Source organism: Oncorhynchus clarkii, chromosome 1 (genome assembly GCF_045791955.1).
Source record: "Oncorhynchus clarkii lewisi isolate Uvic-CL-2024 chromosome 1, UVic_Ocla_1.0, whole genome shotgun sequence".
Classification (NCBI taxonomy): Eukaryota; Metazoa; Chordata; class Actinopteri; order Salmoniformes; family Salmonidae; genus Oncorhynchus; species Oncorhynchus clarkii.
This window is the reverse complement of record NC_092147.1, coordinates 90,953,556-90,977,997: the sequence shown is the minus strand read 5'-3', so window position 1 is coordinate 90,977,997 and position 24,442 is coordinate 90,953,556. Positions and strand designations below refer to the sequence as shown.

Below are 24,442 nucleotides of genomic sequence, written 5' to 3'. Positions count from 1 at the left end.
CCTCAGTAGGAATAACTAGGACATGGTGTATAACAGCAGAACAGCCCTCAGTAGGAATAACTAGGACATGGTGTATAACAGCAGAACAGCCCTCAGTAGGAATAACTAGGACATGGTGTATAACAGCAGAACAGCCCTCAGTAGGAATAACTAGGACATGGTGTATAACAGCAGAACAGCCCTCCGTAGGAATAACTAGGACATGGTGTATAACAGCAGACAGAACAGCCCTCAGTAGGAATAACTAGGACCTGGTGTATAACAGCAGAACAGCCCTCAGTAGGAATAACTAGGACATGGTGTATAACAGCAGAACAGCCCTCAGTAGGAATAACTAGGACATGGTGTATAACAGCAGAACAGCCCTCAGTAGTGTGACGGCCCTGAATTATTTTGAGCCGTCTCAGTGCTTCTCCTTCCAATAGGGTGCTTGCCCTTTAATTCCCAATTAAATAGCCAGCATCAGCTGCGCAAAAGTGGCGTTTGTGATGGAGACGTGACTGAGGATGTGTTCCCGAAGCTTCTCTATTCCGGTTGTTTTGTTGCTGTTAAACGTGTGTTTTGTAGCCTGAGAGTTTACCCAGGATCGGATCCACTCTTTGCGTCCGTGGACTACTCCTCTCTATTCTTCGTGGCCTTTCTCCGCTGGAGATCTGGTGGCGGATTGGATTGTCTGACTGACCGACTGACTACCACCTTTTTTGTATACGGTATTTCATTTGTTTTGATATGATATATACGGTGATGATTTATGTAGTTAGATGTAGTTGAGGAATTAGTAAGAGCAGATACGCTTTAAAGTTCTGTGGTAAAATGGTTATATTGATTGTATGATTTAATACTGGGTTTACGCTACACGGAATGAACGGACCAACATTGCGTGACCAAAGTCACTTGAGTTCACTGAACTCCTTTACCGGGCGGGACTCTTTTTAGGCCCGAGGTACAGGACATTTCTGGAGGAACCAGAACTCATTGTATTATATTATTATGTGTGTGTAATCCATTGATGTTGCTAATACAACCCACGCAAAAGAATAGTTGTTTTTGAAGTTCTTTCAATGTTTTAAGGGTTTATGAAAAGTTGATTTCCCTTCTGACGTTTACATAAGTCCTTTGTATGGTGTAGACTTGACGGACCAGATGGGACTCATTCCCTCCCAAACTAAAAGGAGAGACCAATGTTTTCTCTGGTAGGCACAACCTACCTGGCACCCCTATAAAAAAAATAACCTCAAGTCAAAACCGTTACATAAAAAATGGCACCCCAGATGGGACAGCTCAACATTGAGAACTAACCAAAGCAAATCTTTTGTGTGGAATTAAAACAATGGATTCACCCCAAGATAATGTGCTCATCCATGTCATACCTGTCAATGGGAATATACAGGGCCATTCTGACCATCAAGCTGACAATACAAATCATAATGTGAATGGAGATAATGGAGTTGATTTGGGCCAGAGCCCTGGGAATCTGAATGCTCGGTCTGAACCACAGGCCACAGGAGGTCTAACCAGTTACTCACTTATTGACATGGATCTGTGTGGAAGTACTGAGCTAGCCCTCCCTCTGACACCCAACCTTCTTCCATTGTCTGGTTTATCTCCAGAGGTGGGAGTCTTACAACTTCAAGGTGACATCCTTGATATTCGTCGGACTCAACAACATCTCCAAACTCTTATCCACGATAAATTTAAATGTCTGAGGGAAGAGCAACAACAGAGTGCCATGGAATTCAGAAACTCACTGAGCACTCTAACCCACACACTGACAGAGCTCAGTGAGAGTGGAAGACGGGAAATTACTGGTGCCATGGACAGGCAGTTTGACTACCAACGAAACCAACTCACTGCCACTCTCCAATGGCGCCTGCAACATCATCACACTGAGGTCCTCAAGGACGTTAATTCAGTTTTTTCTCCCATGGTTAACACTGTAGACCACTTGCAAACAGAGCTCTCTAATTGTGTTAAAATGTTGGATGACGTGTCTGTGGACATGGCCTCCATTAGGCACAACTCCTTACACAGAGTTTCTCTGGTGTCCACTTCTGTTCAGACCACTGAGGGCCAAGCTGGCACCTCTGAAGAGCCAAGACAAGGCCATGCTACAGCCACCCCTTGCAGGATGCAATCCACCATGCATCCTGGTGTTAATTTTCATTGTCCGATAACGCCCTCCCCCTCTACTTCCTCAATCCCTCCTAGCTCGTTTGTTCATGGTGAATTGAGTAGACGTCATGTGGGGGCGATGCCCATTAAATTGCAATTTCCCACCTTTGGGAAAAAAGATGACAGTCCTGATCCGCTAATGTACCTAGAAAGATGTCGTGACTTTCTTGCCCTCAATCCCCTGGCTGACGAAGAACTCCTTGCCACATTGAGGAATGTGTTGCATGGGACAGCTCGAGACTGGTGGGATGTGGCACGTCTCACCACTACCTTCTGGGCTGACTTTGAGGCCAAGTTTTCCTCTGCATTTCTGTCTGAGGACTACACAGATGAGTTGGCAGACAGAGTCAGGAATCGAGTACAAAGAGAGAAAGAGAGTATCCGTGACTTTGCATACGGTTACCACTCCCTGTGCAGAAGGTGGAAACCTGGCATTGAGGAGGAAGAGGTCATTAAATTGATTTTGAAGAACATCAACCCACTACTAGCCAGTCAACTCCGAGAACGAGTCACCACTGTCGATGGACTGGTTCGCTTGGGACAGCAGTTTGAGAAGGACAGAGAATGCCAACAGCAATATGACCAAAGAAAGAAACAGACACCCAAACCGTTACCCAAGACAGACCATCAACAACAGCCAGAGTCTCAAGCCATGACCCCTCTCATGTTCTGTTGGAGATGTAGCCAAAAGGGACATTCTTCAGCTACATGTCCAAGACCGTATCAAGAAAACCCTTCCAGAAACCACAAATCACAACAGGCCAACACACCTAACTCTCTTCGCAGGAATGACCATCCTTCTCTGGGTGCTTTAACCAGAGCTGAAATCCCAAGAGTCACTGCCTACGCCCCCCCATCGACATCCCCTTCCTTTCAGTTCATACCGCACCAACTGGTGTTACCCCTGTCCATAGGCCCATGGACAGGAAGAGCCATCCTGGACACCGGGTCATCCTACACACTGCTCAATGAGAAACTGTGGAAGGAGGTTAAAGGTCCGCAATACAACTTGAAGCCGTGGACAGAAGGTCCACTCTATCTGGCTGATGGTGAGGCTAAACGACCACTTGGATGGAGTGAGGTAGAGTTCCGCCTGTGTAACCGCTCCTATATGATTCCTTCAGTTATCCTACAAACCAAGAACCTTGCTTTTCCTGTCGTGTTGGGAATTGATTTCATGTACTTCAGTGGTGTCCAGATTGATATCGCACACAATTGCTACTGGTTTCCATACAATCCGAGCAAGAAGCATTTCTTCCAATCAGAAGCTACGAAGTTACATGATTGGGGTTCAAATGTGGCAGTCTTCTCTGCCGTTGCTCCGTTACCACTAACCCTTGATAATCCTTCTGACGATCTCCTTTTACAGGCTGTAAGAAGAGCTCAGCTGGAACATCCAGAGGAGTTAAGGCTGTTGGAACAGCTGCAGAATAATGCTGATGTATGTACTTCAAGGCTAGGACGCACCGGGCTCCTGAAGCACAAAATATTCCTTACACAGGAAATGCCGATCAAGCAAAAGCCATATCGTTTGTCCCCAGCGAAGCTAATCATCCAGAAGGGACTCATTAATGATATGTTAACACAAGATATAATAGAACGTTCCTCCTCTCCTTGGGCTGCTCCTGTTGTCCTCATCCCAAAAAAGACTGGTGGTCTTAGATTTTGTGTGGACTATAGGAAGACCAACAATGTTTCCCAGACTGATGCCTATCCTTTTCCTACCATCCACGAGATCCTGGAGTCATTGTCTGGCGCTGTTGTGTTCACTACCCTTGACCTCAATAGTGGTTATTGGCAAGTTGAGATGGACCAGGAAAGCAAGGACAAGACTGCTTTTGTCTGTGCTGAGGGCTTGTTTTCCTTTAAGGTGATGCCTTTTGGATTAAAGAATGCACCTGCCACTTTCCAAAGACTGATGGAGATTGCGTTAGGGGAGCTCAAAGGGAAGATCTGTTTCGTCTACCTGGACGATATAATTATCTACTCCCAGAACAGAGAACAACACTTTCAAGATCTTCAAGCAGTGTTGGACAAGCTAAGAGAAGCTGGTCTGACCGTGAATATGAAGAAGAGCAACTTCTGCCAAACTTCCCTGAAGTTCCTTGGCCATATTGTGTCTTTCGACGGCATTCATGTGGATCCTGAAAAGACCAAGGCGGTACAAGATTTTCCTGTGCCAACCACACTCAAGGCCCTTCAACGGTTCCTTGGGATGGCTGGATGGTACCATCGGTTTGTGTCGAACTTCTCCCAGGTGGCAGAACCCCTCAACGCGTTGAAGCGAAAAGGAGTGAAATTCCTATGGACGGCAGAGTGCCAGACATCCTTTGAAACCCTGAAACGACACCTCGTCACACCTCCCATTTTAGGTCATCCCAACTTTGATTCCCCTTTTGTTGTTTACACTGATGCAAGTGATGTTGGACTTGGTGCTGTCCTAGTCCAACAGACTGGACTTGGCACTGAAGAAGTGCTAGCGTTCGCCAGTCGGACATTGAATGGAGCAGAACGGAACTACTCCACAACCGAGCAAGAGTGCCTTGCAGTTGTCTGGGCTTTGGAAAAGTGGAGGTACTACCTGGAGGGAAGACACTTCACTGTGGTCACTGACCATTCCTCCCTTGTGTGGGTGTTCAAGACCAACAAACCAAGCACCAGACTCATAAGATGGGCTCTACGGTTGCAAGAGTTCACCTTTGCAGTAGAATACAGGAAAGGAAAATACAACACTGTTCCAGATGCCTTATCCAGAGCTCCTGCTTGTGGCAACGGTGGCCCGCATCTTACATGTGCTACTGTCCTGTCAAGCAGTCGAGACTCGCCCAAAGCAGACTTTCCCATCTCTGATGAGACCATATGGAAAGCCCAACAGGATGATCCAGAAGTACAGGCTTTGTACCAGACTATCCTGGAAGATGGAGAAAAGATGGTCAATCCTACCACAAAGCTGACCATCCTGGAAGACAAAGTCTACCGTGTTGTACAACTACCACACAGAACCCTCTACCAATTGTACATACCTGAAACTCTACGCCTACAACTGCTTCAACATTTCCATGAAGACCCATTAGCTGGTCATTTGGGCAGGTTCAAAACCTACAAGCGGTTGCAAGCGTTACTGTACTGGCCACATCTGAGCATGGATGTGAAGTCACACATCCGAAACTGTCAGGTTTGTCAAATGTACAAACCAGAAGGTAGAAAGCCTGCTGGCAAGTTGCAGCAAACGGTGGTTACCCGACCTTGGGAAATGCTAGGAGTGGATTTAATGGGTCCATTTCCTAGAAGCTCCAATCAGAATGTGTACATGCTTGTGTTTGTTGATTATTATTCAAAGTGGGTGGAACTCTTTTCCCTGCGTCAGGCCACAGCAAGGACCGTCTCTAACATCCTTACGAAAGAGATCCTGACTCGCTGGGGAGTGCCTGATTACATCCTGTCTGATCGAGGTTCCCAATTTGTCTCTGATCTCTTTGAGGAGACCTGCCAAAGATGGAACCTGAGACAGAAGTTGACCACGGCCTATCACCCACAGACCAATCTCACTGAGAGAGTAAATCGAACCTTGAAGACAATGATTGCTTCCTATGTAGGGACCCAGCACAAACACTGGGACAAGCACCTTCACGAGTTTCGATTTGCCCTGAATTCTGCTGTGCAAGAGTCCACTGGAGTCACACCTGCAGAGCTGAACCTAAGTCGTCCCCTCCGAGGACCCTTGGATATGGTGCTACAGCCCCAGCAGATTACTCCAGACGCTGCTTGCTATGACCAGGTAGTCCATCTCCATGACTTGAGAGCTCTTGTCTCAAAGAACATGACCCAGGCTCGACTCAAGCAGAAGAGAAATTATGATAAGAACAGACGAGACATGCAGTTTCAGCTTCGTGATCGGGTGTGGCTTCGCTCTCATCCTTACTCGAAAGCTGAACAATTCTTCTCTGCCAAGCTCGCTCCTAAATGGCAAGGACCATATAGGATTGTGGAGCAGATGGGCCCTTTGAACTACCGAGTGGTGAAAGAGGACACAGGTGAAGATATGCGCGTTGTCCATGTCTCACGCCTTAAGGCCTGTTACCCCTCGGCTGAGGAATTGGAGGCGATTGAGCGCCGCAAGATCTTGGATATCTTTGAAGAGGAAAGTGAGGAGACTTTTCTCGGATTCCCAGACCCAGAAGTCTCACACCTTAAGGCCTGTGACCCCTCAGCTGAGGAGCGTGAGCTCCAAAAAGTCATGAGAATTTTTGTAGAGGAAAGTGATGAGGAGACCTTTCTCGGTTACCCCGACCAAGATGTGCCTTCCAGGGCAATGGTCGGCTTTTTCCAGGGGAGGGGGTGTGTGACGGCCCTGAATTATTTTGAGCCGTCTCAGTGCTTCTCCTTCCAATAGGGTGCTTGCCCTTTAATTCCCAATTAAATAGCCAGCATCAGCTGCGCAAAAGTGGCGTTTGTGATGGAGACGTGACTGAGGATGTGTTCCCGAAGCTTCTCTATTCCGGTTGTTTTGTTGCTGTTAAACGTGTGTTTTGTAGCCTGAGAGTTTACCCAGGATCGGATCCACTCTTTGCGTCCGTGGACTACTCCTCTCTATTCTTCGTGGCCTTTCTCCGCTGGAGATCTGGTGGCGGATTGGATTGTCTGACTGACCGACTGACTACCACCTTTTTTGTATACGGTATTTCATTTGTTTTGATATGATATATACGGTGATGATTTATGTAGTTAGATGTAGTTGAGGAATTAGTAAGAGCAGATACGCTTTAAAGTTCTGTGGTAAAATGGTTATATTGATTGTATGATTTAATACTGGGTTTACGCTACACGGAATGAACGGACCAACATTGCGTGACCAAAGTCACTTGAGTTCACTGAACTCCTTTACCGGGCGGGACTCTTTTTAGGCCCGAGGTACAGGACATTTCTGGAGGAACCAGAACTCATTGTATTATATTATTATGTGTGTGTAATCCATTGATGTTGCTAATACAACCCACGCAAAAGAATAGTTGTTTTTGAAGTTCTTTCAATGTTTTAAGGGTTTATGAAAAGTTGATTTCCCTTCTGACGTTTACATAAGTCCTTTGTATGGTGTAGACTTGACGGACCAGATGGGACTCATTCCCTCCCAAACTAAAAGGAGAGACCAATGTTTTCTCTGGTAGGCACAACCTACCTGGCACCCCTATAAAAAAAATAACCTCAAGTCAAAACCGTTACAGTAGGAATAACTAGGACATGGTGTATAACAGCAGACAGAACAGCCCTCAGTAGGAATAACTAGGACCTGGTGTATAACAGCAGAACAGCCCTCAGTAGGAATAACTAGGACATGGTGTATAACAGCAGAACAGCCCTCAGTGGGAATAACTAGGACATGGTGTATAACAGCAGACAGAACAGCCCTCAGTAGGAATAACTAGGACATGGTGTATAACAGCAGAACACTGGTCTCACTGCTGTTTAGAGCACAACTATGTTCTCTGACTAACGTCAGGCGACTGGATTCAGGGGTCCCAAATGGCACCCTATTCCCTGTGTGGGTGTTTGTGTGTCTACTGTGTGTTTGTGTGTCTACTGTGTGTTTGTGTGTCTATTGTGTGTGAGTGTGTCTACTGTGTGAGTGTGTCTACTGTGTGAGTGTGTCTACTGTGTGAGTGTGTCTACTGTGTGTGAGTGTGTCTACTGTGTGAGTGTGTCTACTGTGTGAGTGTGTCTACTGTGTGAGTGTGTCTACTGTGTGTGAGTGTGTCTACTGTGTGTGAGTGTGTGAGTGTGTCTACTGTGTGTGAGTGTGTACTGTGTGTGAGTGTGTCTACTGTGTGTGAGTGTGTCTACTGTGTGAGTGTGTCTACTGTATGAGTGTGTGTGTGTGTGTGTGTGTGTGTGTGTGTGTGTCAGTGTGTGTGTGTGTGTGTCAGTGTGTGTCAGTGTGTGAGTGTGTGTGTGTGTCAGTGTGTTAGTGTGTGTGTGTGTCAGTGTGTTAGTGTGTGTGTGTGTGTGTCAGTGTGTGTGTGTGTCAGTGTGTGTGTGTGTCAGTGTGTGTGTGTGTCAGTGTGTGTGTGTGTCAGTGTGTGTGTGTGTGTGTGTCAGTGTGTGAGTGTGTTAGCTGCTGAATTGAATACTGAGACTTACTCCCTGTGAAGATCTCCAGCGGTCTTGGCCGGTGGCAGAGGGGGGCTGGCGTGGGGGTTGATCTTGATGAGCCGGTGGGGGTCCGAGCGGTGTGGTTCTGAACGGTGGGGATGGGGGTCAGACCGGTGAGGGTCGGCGCTGGCTGGTCGGATGGGGACCGGGACGTGGCTCAGTTGGTCCAGGCTGTCAGAGGAGGAGACAGGGACCTGGTGGTGTAGCCAAGGGCTGGCCGTGTTCTGGTACCACAACATCCAGAGAGACAGACAGGGTCAGACCCAGAGAGACAGACAGGGTCAGTCCAACAACAACCAGACAGACAGACAGACAGACAGACAGGGTCAGACACCCAGAGAGACAGACAGGGTCAGACCCAGAGAGACAGACAGGGTCAGTCCAACAACATCCAGAGAGACAGACAGACAGGGTCAGACCCAGAGAGACAGACAGGGTCAGTCCAACAACAACCAGACAGACAGACAGACAGACAGACAGGGTCAGACACCCAGACAGACAGACAGGGTCCGACCCAGACAGACAGACAGGGTCAGACTCAGACAGACAGGGTCAGTCCAACAACATCCAGAGAGACAGACAGGGTCAGACCCAGACAGAGAGACAGACAGGGTCAGACCCAGACAGAGAGACAGACAGGTTCAGATCCAGAGAGACAGACAGGTTCAGACCCAGACTAACAGAACCTATAACTAGGATATCCCCTACCTACTAACAGAACCTATTACTAGGATATCCCTTATAACTAGGATATCCCCTACCTACTAACATAACCTATAACTAGGATATCCCCTACCTACTAACAGAACCTATTACTAGGATATCCCCTATAACTAGGATATCCCCTACCTACTAACATGAAATCCAGCCCAGTCACGGACCAGGATGTCCTGCTCCCAGGCAGCCTAAATAACTTTTTTGCCTGCTTTGAGGACAATACAGTGCCACTGACACGGCCTGCAACGAAAACATGCGGTCTCTCCTTCACTGCAGCAGAGGTGAGTAAGACATTTAAACGTGTTAACCCTCGCAAGGCTGCAGGCCCAGACGGCATCCCCAGCCGCGCCCTCAGAGCATGCGCAGACCAGCTGGCCGGTGTGTTTACGGACATATTCAATCAATCCCTATACCAGTCTGCTGTTCCCACATGCTTCAAGAGGGCCACCATTGTTCCTGTTCCCAAGAAAGCTAAGGTAACTGAGCTAAACGACTACCGCCCCGTAGCACTCACTTCCGTCATCATGAAGTGCTTTGAGAGACTAGTCAAGGACCATATCACCTCCACCCTACCTGACACCCTAGACCCACTCCAATTTGCTTACCGCCCAAATAGGTCCACAGACGATGCAATCTCAACCACACTGCCCTAACCCATCTGGACAAGAGGAATACCTATGTGAGAATGCTGTTCTTGACTACAGCTCGGCATTCAACACCATAGTACCCTCCAAGCTCGTCATCAAGCTCGAGACCCTGGGTCTCGACCCCGCCCTGTGCAACTGGGTACTGGACTTCCTGACGGGCCGCCCCCAGGTGGTGAGGGTAGGCAACATCTCCTCCCCGCTGATCCTCAACACTGGGGCCCCACAAGGGTGCGTTCTGAGCCCTCTCCTGTACTCCCTGTTCACCCACGACTGCGTGGCCATGCACGCCTCCAACTCAATCATCAAGTTTGCGGACGACACAACAATGGTAGGCTTGATTACCAACAACGACGAGACGGCCTACAGGGAGGAGGTGAGGGCCCTCGGAGTGTGGTGTCAGGAAAATAACCTCACACTCAACGTCAACAAAACTAAGGAGATGATTGTGGACTTCAGGAAACAGCAGAGGGAAAACCCCCCTATCCACATCGATGGAACAGTAGTGGAGAGGGTAGCAAGTTTTAAGTTCCACGGCATACACATCACAGACAAACTGAATTGGTCCACTCACACAGACAGCATCGTGAAGAAGGCGCAGCAGCGCCTCTTCAACCTCAGGAGGCTGAAGAAATTCGGCTTGTCACCAAAAGCACTCACAAACTTCTACAGATGCACAATCGAGAGCATCCTGGCGGGCTGTATCACCGCCTGGTATGGCAACTGCACCGCCCTCAACCGTAAGGCTCTCCAGAGGGTAGTGAGGTCTGCACAACGCATCACCGGGGGCAAACTACCTGCCCTCCAGGACACCTACACCACCCGATGTCACAGGAAGGCCATAAAGATCATCAAGGACATCAACCACCCGAGCCACTGCCTGTTCACCCCGCTATCATCCAGAAGGCGAGGTCAGTACAGGTGCATCAAAGCTGGGACCGAGAGACTGAAAAACAGCTTCTATCTCAAGGCCATCAGACTGTTAAACAGCCACCACTAACACTGAGTGGCTGCTGCCAACACACTGACACTGACTCAACTCCAGCCACTTTAATAATGGGAATTGATGGGAAATGATGTAAATATATCACTAGCCACTTTAAACAATGCTACCTTATATAAATGTTACTTACCCTACATTATTCATCTCATATGCATACGTATATACTGTACTCTATATCGTCGACTGTATCCTTATGTAATACATGTATCACTAGCCACTTTAACTATGCCACTTTGTTTACATACTCATCTCATATGTATATACTGTACTCGATACCATCTACTGTATCTTGCCTATGCTGCTCTGTACCATCACTCATTCATATATCCTTATGTACATATTCTTTATCCCCTTACACTGTGTATAAGACAGTAGTTTTGGAATTGTTAGTTAGATTACTTGTTGGTTATTACTGCATTGTCGGAACTAGAAGCACAAGCATTTCGCTACACTCGCATTAACATCTGCTAACCATGTGTATGTGACAAATAAAATTTGATTTGATTTGCTTTTGATTTATTTGATTTGAACCTATAACTAGGATATCCCCTATAACTAGGATATCCCCTATAACTAGGATATCCCCTATAACTAGGATATCCCCTACCTACTAACATAACCTATAACTAGGATATCCCCTATAACTAGGATATCCCCTATAACTAGGATATCCCCTATAACTAGGATATCCCCTATAACTAGGATATCCCCTACCTACTAACATAACCTATAACTAGGATATCCCCTATAACTAGGATATCCCCTACCTACTAACATAACCTATAACTAGGATATCCCCTATAACTAGGATATCCCCTACTTACTAACAGAACCTATAACTAGGATATCCCCTATAACTAGGATATCCCCTACCTACTAACATAACCTACAACTAGGATATCCCCTACCTACTAACAGAACCTACAACTAGGATATCCCCTACCTACTAACATAACCTATTACTAGGATATCCCCTATAACTAGGATATCCCCTACCTACTAACATAACCTATAACTAGGATATCCCCTATAACTAGGATATCCCCTACCTACTAACATAACCTATAACTAGGATATCCCCTATAACTAGGATATCCCCTACCTACTAACATAACCTATAACTAGGATATCCCCTATAACTAGGATATCCCCTACCTACTAACATAACCTATAACTAGGATATCCCCTATAACTAGGATATCCCCTACCTACTAACATAACCTATAACTAGGATATCCCCTATAACTAGGATATCCCCTACCTACTAACATAACCTATAACTAGGATATCCCCTATAACTAGGATATCCCCTACCTACTAACAGAACCTATAACTAGGATATCCCCTATAACTAGGATATCCCCTACCTACTAACATAACCTATAACTAGGATATCCCCTATAACTAGGATATCCCCTACCTACTAACATAACCTATAACTAGGATATCCCCTACCTACTAACAGAACCTATAACTAGGATATCCCCTATAACTAGGATATCCCCTACCTACTAACAGAACCTATAACTAGGATATCCCCTATAACTAGGATATCCCCTACTTACTAACAGAACCTATAACTAGGATATCCCCTACCTACTAACATAACCTATTACTAGGATATCCCCTATAACTAGGATATCCCCTACCTACTAACATAACCTATAACTAGGATATCCCCTACCTACTAACAGAACATATAACTAAGATATCCCCTACAACTAGGATATCCCCTACCTACTAACAGAACCTACAACTAGGATATCCCCTATAACTAGGATATCCCCTACCTACTAACATAACCTATAACTAGGATATCCCCTACCTACTAACAGAACCTACAACTAGGATATCCCCTATAACTAGGATATCCCCTACCTACTCACATGACCTTTCACTAGGATATCCCCTACCTACTCACATGACCTTTCACTAGGATATCCCCTACAACTAGGATATCCCCTACCTACTAACAGAACCTATAACTAGGATATCCCCTACAACTAGGATATCCCCTACCTACTAACAGAACCTACAACTAGGATATCCCCTATAACTAGGATATCCCCTATAACTAGGATATCCCCGACCTACTAACATAACCTATAACTAGGATATCCCCTATAACTAGGATATCCCCTACCTACTAACAGAACCTACAACTAGGATATCCCCTATAACTAGGATATCCCCTACCTACTCACATGACCTTTCACTAGGATATCCCCTACAACTAGGATATCCCCTACCTACTAACAGAACCTACAACTAGGATATCCCCTATAACTAGGATATCCCCTACCTACTAACAGAACCTACAACTAGGATATCCCCTATAACTAGGATATCCCCTACCTACTAACAGAACCTACAACTAGGATATCCCCTATAACTAGGATATCCCCTACCTACTAACATAACCTATAACTAGGATATCCCCTACCTACTAACAGAACCTATAACTAGGATATCCCCTATAACTAGGATATCCCCTACCTACTAACATAACCTATAACTAGGATATCCCCTACCTACTAACAGAACCTATAACTAGGATATCCCCTATAACTAGGATATCCCCTACCTACTAACAGAACCTATAACTAGGATATCCCCTATAACTAGGATATCCCCGACCTACTAACAGAACCTATAACTAGGATATCCCCTATAACTAGGATATCCCCTACTTACTAACAGAACCTATAACTAGGATATCCCCTATAACTAGGATATCCCCGACCTACTAACAGAACCTATAACTAGGATATCCCCTATAACTAGGATATCCCCTACCTACTAACATAACCTATTACTAGGATATCCCCTATAACTAGGATATCCCCTACTTACTAACAGAACCTGTAACTAGGATATCCCCTATAACTAGGATATCCCCTACTTACTAACAGAACCTATAACTAGGATATCCCCTACCTACTAACATAACCTATTACTAGGATATCCCCTATAACTAGGATATCCCCTACCTACTAACATAACCTATAACTAGGATATCCCCTACCTACTAACAGAACCTACAACTAGGATATCCCCTATAACTAGGATATCCCCTACCTACTCACATGACCTTTCACTAGGATATCCCCTACCTACTCACATGACCTTTCACTAGGATATCCCCTACAACTAGGATATCCCCTACCTACTAACAGAACCTATAACTAGGATATCCCCTACAACTAGGATATCCCCTACCTACTAACAGAACCTACAACTAGGATATCCCCTATAACTAGGATATCCCCTATAACTAGGATATCCCCGACCTACTAACATAACCTATAACTAGGATATCCCCTATAACTAGGATATCCCCTACCTACTAACAGAACCTACAACTAGGATATCCCCTATAACTAGGATATCCCCTACCTACTCACATGACCTTTCACTAGGATATCCCCTACAACTAGGATATCCCCTACCTACTAACAGAACCTACAACTAGGATATCCCCTATAACTAGGATATCCCCTACCTACTAACAGAACCTACAACTAGGATATCCCCTATAACTAGGATATCCCCTACCTACTAACAGAACCTACAACTAGGATATCCCCTATAACTAGGATATCCCCTACCTACTAACATAACCTATAACTAGGATATCCCCTACCTACTAACAGAACCTATAACTAGGATATCCCCTATAACTAGGATATCCCCTACCTACTAACATAACCTATAACTAGGATATCCCCTACCTACTAACAGAACCTATAACTAGGATATCCCCTATAACTAGGATATCCCCTACCTACTAACAGAACCTATAACTAGGATATCCCCTATAACTAGGATATCCCCGACCTACTAACAGAACCTATAACTAGGATATCCCCTATAACTAGGATATCCCCTACTTACTAACAGAACCTATAACTAGGATATCCCCTATAACTAGGATATCCCCGACCTACTAACAGAACCTATAACTAGGATATCCCCTATAACTAGGATATCCCCTACCTACTAACATAACCTATTACTAGGATATCCCCTATAACTAGGATATCCCCTACTTACTAACATAACCTGTAACTAGGATATCCCCTATAACTAGGATATCCCCTACTTACTAACAGAACCTATAACTAGGATATCCCCTATAACTAGGATATCCCCGACCTACTAACAGAACCTATGACTAGGATATCCCCTATAACTAGGATATCCCCTACCTACTAACATTACCTATAACTAGGATATCCCCTATAACTAGGATATCCCCTATAACTAGGATATCCTCTATAACTAGGATATCCCCTATAACTAGGATATCCCCTATAACTAGGATATCCCCTATAACTAGGATATCCCCTACAACTAGGATATCCCCTACAACTAGGATATCCCCTACAACTAGGATATCCCCTACAACTAGGATATCCCCTACAACTAGGATATCCCCTACAACTAGGATATCCCCTACAACTAGGATATCCCCTACAACTAGGATATCCCCTATAACTAGGATATCCCCTATAACTAGGATATCCCCTACAACTAGGATATCCCCTACAACTAGGATATCCCCTACAACTAGGATATCCCCTATAACTAGGATATCCCCTATAACTAGGATATTCCCTATAACTAGGATATCCCCTATAACTAGGATATCCCCTATAACTAGGATATCCCCTATAACTAGGATATCCCCTACCTACTGTTGGGGAATAATCAGAATTAGTTGGTAACATAGATGTTTTATATTCATCATATGTGTGTAAGTTACTTCTCATCAGAATGTGTTTGTATAATACTGTGGTGGGGTTGCAGTATCTGTTCTCTGTCAGGACTAAGTTACTTCTCATCAGAATGTGTTTGTATAATACTGTGGCAGGGTTTCAGTATCTGTTCTCTGTCAGGACTAAGTTACTTCTCATCAGAATGTGTTTGTATAATACTGTGGCAGGGTTGCAGTTATCTGTTCTCTGTCAGGACTAGGTTATTTGGGCCGCAGAGAGGGGTGAGGTCAAGCGTGTATCTCTTGGCTCCACAATGTCTGTGTGCCAGTCAATGTGTCTCTGTGATCTTGTCAAGATAGGATGGATTTGATATATGCCTGTTGATATGGAGGATTGGTTTATGGTTCTGAGTTTGAGAAAATAACATTTAGTTTAGGAGACAAAGCTGAACGATAAATTATGGCCAATGCTGTCTGGCTATGTGTGTCTTTGCTATAAAGGATCTCAGTTGCAATGTGTAAGGGACACTCAGAGAATTCTTTGATAGACACTGAATTGATCTGAGAGTCACAGAGTTGTGATGGAGCTCATATAATTAAAGATGGACTTCATGATAACTCTGACTTGTATGTGGTTTGCTCTCATGATTTGGTAAATACAGGAAATTTCCACGACACTACTAACATAACCTACAACTAGGATATCCCCTATAACTAGGATATCCCCTACCTACTAACAGAACCTACAACTAGGATATCCCCGACCTACTAACAGAACCTACAACTAGGATATCCCCGACCTACTAACAACAGAATAACAAATAACCTGAACACTCAGCTTTCCCAACATATGGCTTCTACAAAGAGGACAGGACAGTGGTCTTCACAAACTGAACATGAGAGATATGCTAAAGCAGCTAGCTGTTTAAACTGGCAACATGATCATAGTTGCTATGATACAGCAGTTAGCTGTTTAAACTGGCAACATGATCATAGTTGCTATGCTACAGCAGTTAGCTGTTTAAACAGGCAACATGATCATAGTTGCTATGCTACAGCAGCTAGCTGTTTAAACTGGCAACATGATCATAGTTGCTATGCTACAGCAGCTAGCTGTTTAAACTGGCAACATAATTATAGTTGCTATGATATAGCAGTTAGCTGTTTAACCTGGCAACATGATCATAGTTGCTATGCTACAGCAGTTAGCTGTTTAAACTGGCAACATGATCACAGTTGCTATGCTACAGCAGTTAGCTGTTTAAACTGGCAACATGATCACAGTTGCTATGCTACAGCAGTTAGCTGTTTAAACTGGCAACATGATCATAGTTGCTATGCTACAGCAGTTAGCTGTTTAAACTGGCAACATGATCATAGTTGCTATGCTACAGCAGTTAGCCGTTTAAACTGGCAACATGATCATAGTTGCTATGCTACAGTTGCTAGGTAGAAGTCATAATAGAAGAAGTAGTAGAACAGGAAAAATAGTTGCATTAGAATAGAATCTGGGTGTTTGGTACTCACCCTCCTCATGTTGGTCTCAGAACTGACAGGGTTTTCAGGGTGCACCCACTTGGACCCGGGCAGGTTGAGTCTTGGGGGATAGGAGTGGGTCTCATTGGGGTACTGCCAGATGATTGGATACAGCCCCAGCTGGTTGTATGAGGCTGAGGTGTGGCTGTGTGTCTGGGGCTGAGAGACAGGGTGGTGATGAGCTAGTCCCAGGTGCCCCAGCCCTGAGGAGTCTAGTCGGGGATGACCCCCCAGCAAGGGGCCTGGAGGCAGGCCAGAGAGCACCCCGGAGAGGAGGTGGTGAGTGGAAGAGGGGGTGAGGCAGGAGGCATGGAGGGGGTGGAGCTGGGGGTGCAGATAGGACACGTGGTTGGTCTCCTGGTTGGGACGGACAAGCGCAGGGTCCCGGTACACGGTGAAATGCTCGTTCTTATCGATGATTAGCGGACTCTTAGTGCAAGATCCTGGCGACTCAGTCCCTCGGGCCAGGACGGGCTTAAAGCTGGAGCGAGGGGTGTTGTCCGGGTAACGGCCTTTATGCTTGGACACCTCTGGGGAGGTGAGGGGTTTGGGTTTAGAACAAGTCTCCAGAACACTCTGTGTTTTAGACTTGACGATGTCAGGGGAGCAGAGGGGCTTTGGCTTCAGGGCCTCTGGGGAGGGGAGGGGCTTGGGGACATCAGGGGAGGGGCTTAGCTTGTACGACTTCCTGGCCTCGTCGGCCAATGAGGCGTTCTTAATGCAGGGCAGCATGGAGGAATATAGCTGCTTCTCTCTCTCTACTACAGCAGCAGACTCACTGACTGATGCTATAGGTCTGATCACCACTGAATGGACTAACCCCATCTTACTGCCCAGGCTGCCAGCTATGTCATGCTTTACCTCCGGCTTCCTACACACTGAGGGAGTCTGGTTCCTAAGGTCACACTCTGACGCTGAGGGAGTCTGGTTCCTAAGGTCACACTCTGACACTGAGGGAGTCTGGTTCCTAAGGTCACACTCTGACACTGAGGGAGTCTGGTTCCTAAGGTCACACTCTGACACTGAGGGAGCCTGGTTCCTAAGGTCACACTCTAACACTAAGGGAGTCTGGTTCCTAAGGTCACACTCTAACACTAAGGGAGTCTGGTTCCTAAGGTCACACTCTAACACTAAGGGAGTCTGGTTCCTAAGGTCACACTCTGACACTAAGGGAATCTGGTTCCTAAGGTCACACTCTGACACTGAGGGAGTCTGGTTCCTAAGGTCACACTCCGAGGGGCTCTTCCGAAGGGGAGAGGGAGGGGCCACAGAGGGGTTCAGCACCAAATGTCTGCTGGGCTCAGAGAGGTAGGAGGGCTCAGATGGATTCTGGGAGGCCAGCAGGGCCGAGACGGCCTCAGAGTTCTCCCGGGAGGCCATGTGTGCGTTAGCGTCCTCTGCTGTGATGTCGATTATATACTGAGAGGGAGTCTGGGTCCTGGAGACCACCTCAGCGCTGGTGTACTGGTCCTTGGACTGGGGATGGGTCTGGGATTTCATAGTGCTGTTGTTCTCCATGATGCACTCCCCTTGGCCCTCAGAGGGGGCAGAGCCCTGGGAGGAGGAGGACAGGGGAGGGGCCTGCTGCTGTTGCAGTGGAGACCGTTCTCCCTGTCGTTGAGGTTGTCGCAGGGATGACCTCTGCTCCCTGTCGGCTGATGACTGCTGAAACTCCGCCTTCTGAAGCTCCTCACCCCAGGGGGAGAGACTGCCTGTCAGAGCAGACTCCTTCCCAGTCTTAGAACCCTGGGTCTTGTGCCCCTCCTGGCCGGTCTCTCCTTTTAGCTCCTCCTCTGAGTTCTGCTCTGAGGAAGAGGAGGAGTCTGCCGTCCTGGTTCTCTTGGTAGACATCTCAGAGTCACTGCTCTCAGAGAAGTCAGACCTCACTGTAGTCTCGTTTCTCAGTCTTTTCAAACCTGATTTCTTCTCCTCTTCCTCCTCCGCTTTCCTCCGCTTGTTCACAGCCACCTGCTTGCTGCTCGTACTTTTAAAGAAGTCTGGAGAGATGAATCAGAGGAGAATATATTAGATTAGTCTGGAGAGATGAATCAGAGAAGTCTGGAGATGAATCAGAGGAGAATATATTAGACTAGTCTGGAGAGATGAATCAGAGGAGAATATATTAGATTAGTCTGGAGAGATGAATCAGAGAAGTCTGGAGAGATGAATCAGAGAAGTCTGGAGAGATGAATCAGAGGAGAATATATTAGAGAAGTCTGGAGAGATGAATCAGAGGATATATATATATAATAATATATTATAATTCTAAATGACAAGCAGCAAATATTTGTTGTTATGAAACAAGCAAGAAATAAGACAAAAAACAGAACTTGAGCGTGCATAACTATTCACCCCTCCCCCAAAGTCAAAGTATTGACTGTTGGGGGGGGGGGGTGAATAGTTATGCACGCTTTTGTAGCAATTACAGCCACCTTTTGTAGCAATTACAGCTGCAAGTCTCTTGGGATATGTCTCCATAAGCTTTGCACATCTAGCCACTGTGATTTTTGCCCAGTCTTCAAGGCAAAACTGCTCCAGCTCCTTCAAGTTGGATGGGTTCCGCTGGTGTACAGCAATCTTTAAGTCATACCACAGATTCTCAATTGGATTGAGGTCTGGAATTTGACTTGGCCATTCCAAGACATTTAGATGTTTCCCCATAAACCACTTGAGTGTTGCTTTAACAGTATGCTTAGGATCATTGTCCTGCTGGAAGGTGAACCTCCATCCCAGTCTCAAATCTCTGGAAGACTGAAACAGGTTTCCCTCAAGAATTTCCCTGTATTTAGCGCCATCCATCATTCCTTCAATTCTGACTAGTTTCCCAGTCCCTGCCGATGAAAAATATCCCCACAGCATGATGCTGCCACCACCATGCTTCACTGTGGGATGGTGTTCTCGGGATGATGAGAGGTGTTGGGTTTGCGCCAGACATAGCATTTTCCTTGATGGCCAAAAGGCTTCATTTTAGTCTCAACTGACCAGAGTACCTTCTTCCATATGTTTGGGGAGTCTCTCACATGCCTTTTGGCGAACACTTTAAGCAATGGCTTTTTTCTGGCCACTCTTCCGTAAAGCCCAGCTCTGTGGAGTGTACGGCTTAAAGTGGTCCTATGGACAGATACTCCAATCTCCGCTGTGGAGCTTTGCAGCTCCTTAAGGTTTATCTTTGGTCTCTTTGTTGCCTCTGATTAATGACATCCTTGCCTGGTCCGTGAGTTTTGTTGTGATGCCCTCTCTTGGCAGGTTTGTTGTGGTGCCAAATTCTTTCCATTTTTTAATAATGGATTTAATGGTGCTCCGTGGGATGTTCAAAGTTTCATATATTTAAAAAAAACAACCTTGATCTGTACTTCAGCGAGTAATGCTACCAGAGTAGGGAATAATGCTCCCAGAGTAGAGAGTAATGCTCCCAGAGCAGAGAGTAATGCTACTAGAGTAGGGAATAATGCTCCCAGAGCAGAGAGTAATGCTACTAGAGTGGGAATAATGCTCCCAGAGTAGAGAATAATGCTACTAGAGTAGGTAATAATGCTCCTAGAGCAGATAATAATGCTCCTAGATCAGGGAGCAATGCTCCTAGATCAGGGAGCAATGCTGCCAGAGCAGCGAGCAATGCTCCCAGAGCAGGGAATAATGCTCCCAGAGCAGCGAGTAATGCTCCCAGAGCAGCGAGTAATGCTCCTATAGCAGGGAGTAATGCTCCAAGACGAGGGAGAATTGCATCAAGAGCAGGGAGTAATGCTCCAAGACGAGGGAGTAATGGTCCTAGAGCAGCGAGTAATGCTCCTAGAGCAGGGAGTAATGCTCCTAGAGCAGGGAGTAATGCTCCTAGAGTAGCGTGTAATGCTCCTAGAGCAGCGTGTAATGCTCCTAGAGCAGCGTGTAATGCTCCTAGTGAAGTGAGTAATGCTCAAAGTGTAAGGCTCCAAGACGAGGGATAATTGCTCCAAGATCAGGGAGTAATGCTCCTAGTGAAGGGAGTAATGTTCCTAGATCAGGGAGTAATGCTCCTAGTGTAGGGAATAATGCTCATAGAGCAGGGATTAATGCTCCTAGAGCAGGGAATAATGCTCCTAGAGCAGGGAATAATGCTCATAGAGCAGGGAATAATGCTCATAGAGCAGGGAATAATGCTCCTAGAGCAGGGAATAATGCTCATAGAGCAGGAAGTAATGCTCCTAGAGCAGGGAATAATGCTCCTAGAGCAGTACTCGAACCCCTGTACACTGACTCAGTACTGGTACCTCATGTACAGACCCCTGGACTTTTCCACATTTTGTTACATTACAGACTTATTCTAAAATGGATTAAATACATGTTTTAACTCATCAGTCTAGACACAATACCCCATAATGACAGGTTTTTTAAAAACATTTTTGCAAATGCATTGAAAGTTAAAAACAGAAATATCTTACTTACATAAGTATTCAGACCTTTTGATATGAGACTTGAAATTGAGCTGATGCATCCTGTTTCCATTGATCATCCTTGATGTTTTTACCACAGTTCCATTGATTGGACATGATTTGGAAAGGCACACACTTGTAAGGTATATAAGGTCCCACAGTTGACAGTGCATGCCAGAGCAAAAACCTAGCAATAAGTTCGAAGGAATTGTCCGGAGAGCTCAGAGACAGGATTGTGTCGAGGCACAGATCTGGGGAAGGGTACCAAAACATTTCTGCAGCATTGAAGGTCCCCAAGAACACAGTGGCCTTCCTAGAGCTGGTCACCCAGCCAACCTGAAAAATCGGGGGAGAAAGGCCTTGGTCAGGGAGGTAACCAAGAACCCCATGGTCCCTCTGACAAAGCTCCAGAGTTCCTCTGTGGAGATGGGAGAACCTTCCAGAAGGACAACCATCTCTGCAGCACTCCACCAATCAGGCCTTTATGGTAGAGAGGCCAAACTGAAGCCACTCCTCATTAAAAGGCACATGCCAGCCCACTTGGAGTTTGCCAAAATGCACCTCAAGGACTCTCAGACCATGAGAAACAAGATTATCTGGTCTGATGAAACCAAGATTGAACTCTTTGGCCTGAATTCCAAGCCTCACGTTTGGAGGTAACCTGGCACCAACCCTACGGTGAAGCATGGTGGTGGCAGCATCATGCTGTGGGGATGTTTTTCGGCAGGGACTGGGAGACTATTCAGGATCGAGGGAAAGATGAACGGAGCAAAGTACAGAGAGATCCTTGATGAAAACCTGTTCCAGAGCGCTCAGGACCTCAGACTGTGGCGAAGGGTTACCTTCCAACAGGATAATCACAGCCAAGACAACGCAGGAGCGGCTTCGGGACGAGTCTCTGAATGTCTTTGAGTGGCCCAGCCAGAACCCGGACTTGAACCTGATTGAACATCTCTGGAGAGACCTGAAAATAGCTGTGCAGCGACCCTCCCCATCCAACCTGACAGAGCTTGAGAGGATCTGCAGAGAAGAATGGGAGAAACTCCCCAAATACAGGTGTACCAAGCTTCTAGGGTCATACCCAAGAAGACTTGATGCTGTAATCGCTGCCAAAGGTGCTTCAACAAAGTACTGAGTAAAGGGTCTGAATAGTTATGTACAGTGGGGCAAAAAAGTATTTAGTCAGCCACAAATTGTGCAAGTTCTCCCACTTAAAAAGATGAGAGAGGCCTGTAATTTTCATCAACTATGACAGGTACACTTCAACTTTGTTGGCAATGACAGAGGTCAAACGTTTTCTGTAAATCTTCACAAGGTTTTCACACACCGTTGCTGGTATTTTGGCCCATTCCCCCATGTAGATCTCCTCTAGAGCAGTGATGTTTTGGGGCTGTTGCTGGGCAACACGGACTTTCAACTCCCTCCAAAGATTTTCTATGGGGTTGAGATCTGGAGACTGGCTAGGCCACTCCAGGACCTTGAAATGCTTCTTACGAAGCCACACGTTCGTTGCCCGGGCGGTGTGTTTGGGATCATTGTCATGCTGAAAGCCCCAGCCACGTTTCATCTTCAATGCCCTTGCTGATGGAAGGAGATTTTCACTCAAAATCTCACGATACATGACCCCATTCATACTTTCCTTTACACGGATCAGTCATCCTGGTCCCTTTGCAGAAAAACAGCCAAACCTTTCCCAAGGCAGTGTCCTGCTGAACCTTTCCCAAGGCAGTGTCCTGCTAAAGCTTTCCCAAGGCAGTGTCCTGCTAAAGCTTTCCCAAGGCAGTGTCCTGCTAAAGCTTTCCCAAGGCAGTGTCCTGCTAAAGCTTTCCCAAGGCAGTGTCCTGCTGAACCTTTCCCAAGGCAGTGTCCTGCTGAACCTTTCCCAAGGCAGTGTCCTGCTAAAGCTTTCCCAAGGCAGTGTCCTGCTAAAGCTTTCCCAGGCAGTGTCCTGCTAAACCTTTCCCAAGGCAGTGTCCTGCTAAACCTTTCCCAAGGCAGTGTCCTGCTAAAGCTTTCCCAAGGCAGTGTCCTGCTAAAGCTTTCCCAAGGCAGTGTCCTGCTAAACCTTTCCCAAGGCAGTGTCCTGCTAAAGCTTTCCCAAGGCAGTGTCCTGCTAAAGCTTTCCCAAGGCAGTGTCCTGCTAAAGCTTTCCCAAGGCAGTGTCCTGCTGAATGCTTTCAGAGCTCTACTCATCTCAGGTCAATGGAACAGCTTGACCACACAGTACATGAAGTAAAACACGTGAAATTCCTCCAGCGTCCACGATCTCCTCACCTCTTGTTCTATCTTCACCATCATCCTCACCTCCTCTCCCTGCTCTCTCGTTACAGTCCACGTTGTCTCCCTTGAAGTCATCATCAGGGACACTGCTGTCAGATCCCTTCCTCCTGGAGAAGCCAGGTCCGCGGTGCTGCGTCTGTTCCTGGCAAGGGGAGTGCTGCGCTGGGGCCTGCTGGCTCTGGGACCCGCCCTGACCTTGACCCTGCTGGGTGGTGACCCCTGACCCCTGCTTCACCGCCCCGCCAGAGGAGTTCATGACTGGTCTGGGGCTGTTGGCTTGGGCGCGGGTGTAGTGACCCTGTAGAGGATGACGAGAGAACAGACACACCAAGGATGGAGTTGGTTAGAGACAGGAGGACAGAGAGAGAACAGACACACCAAGGATGAAGTTGGCTAGAGACAGGAGGACAGAGAGAGAACAGGCACACCAAGGATGGAGTTGGCTAGAGTCAGGAGGACAGAGAGAGAACAGACACACCAAGGATGGAGTTGGCTAGAGACAGGAGGACAGAGAAAGAACAGACACACCAAGGATGGAGTTGGTTAGAGACAGGAGGACAGAGAGAGAACAGACACACAGAGGATGGAGTTGGCTAGAGACAGGAGGACATAGAGAGAACAGACACACCAAGGATGGAGTTGGCTAGAGACAGGAGGACAGAGAGAGAACAGACACACCAAGGATGGAGTTGGTTAGAGACAGGAGGACAGAGAGAGAACAGGCACACCAAGGATGGAGTTGGCTAGAGACAGGAGGACAAACACACCAAGGATGGAGTTGGCTAGAGACAGGAGGACAGAGAGAGAACAGACACAC

At 46.5% G+C, this 24,442-nt stretch overlaps 1 protein-coding gene across 1 annotated transcript in view; it reads right to left on the bottom strand.

Annotated features, from left to right (window-relative positions):
• LOC139413868 (probable JmjC domain-containing histone demethylation protein 2C) overlaps positions 1–24,442 on the bottom strand; it is a 236,858-nt gene that overhangs the window by 57,943 nt on the left and 154,473 nt on the right. Inside the window, exons 8-10 of the mRNA XM_071161700.1 lie at positions 23,650–23,923; positions 16,928–18,933; positions 8,308–8,543 (exon numbers count right to left, since the gene is read on the bottom strand). Coding sequence (XP_071017801.1) covers positions 8,308–8,543; positions 16,928–18,933; positions 23,650–23,923 — 2,516 coding nt within the window. The remainder of the gene's footprint in view (positions 1–8,307; positions 8,544–16,927; positions 18,934–23,649; positions 23,924–24,442) is intronic.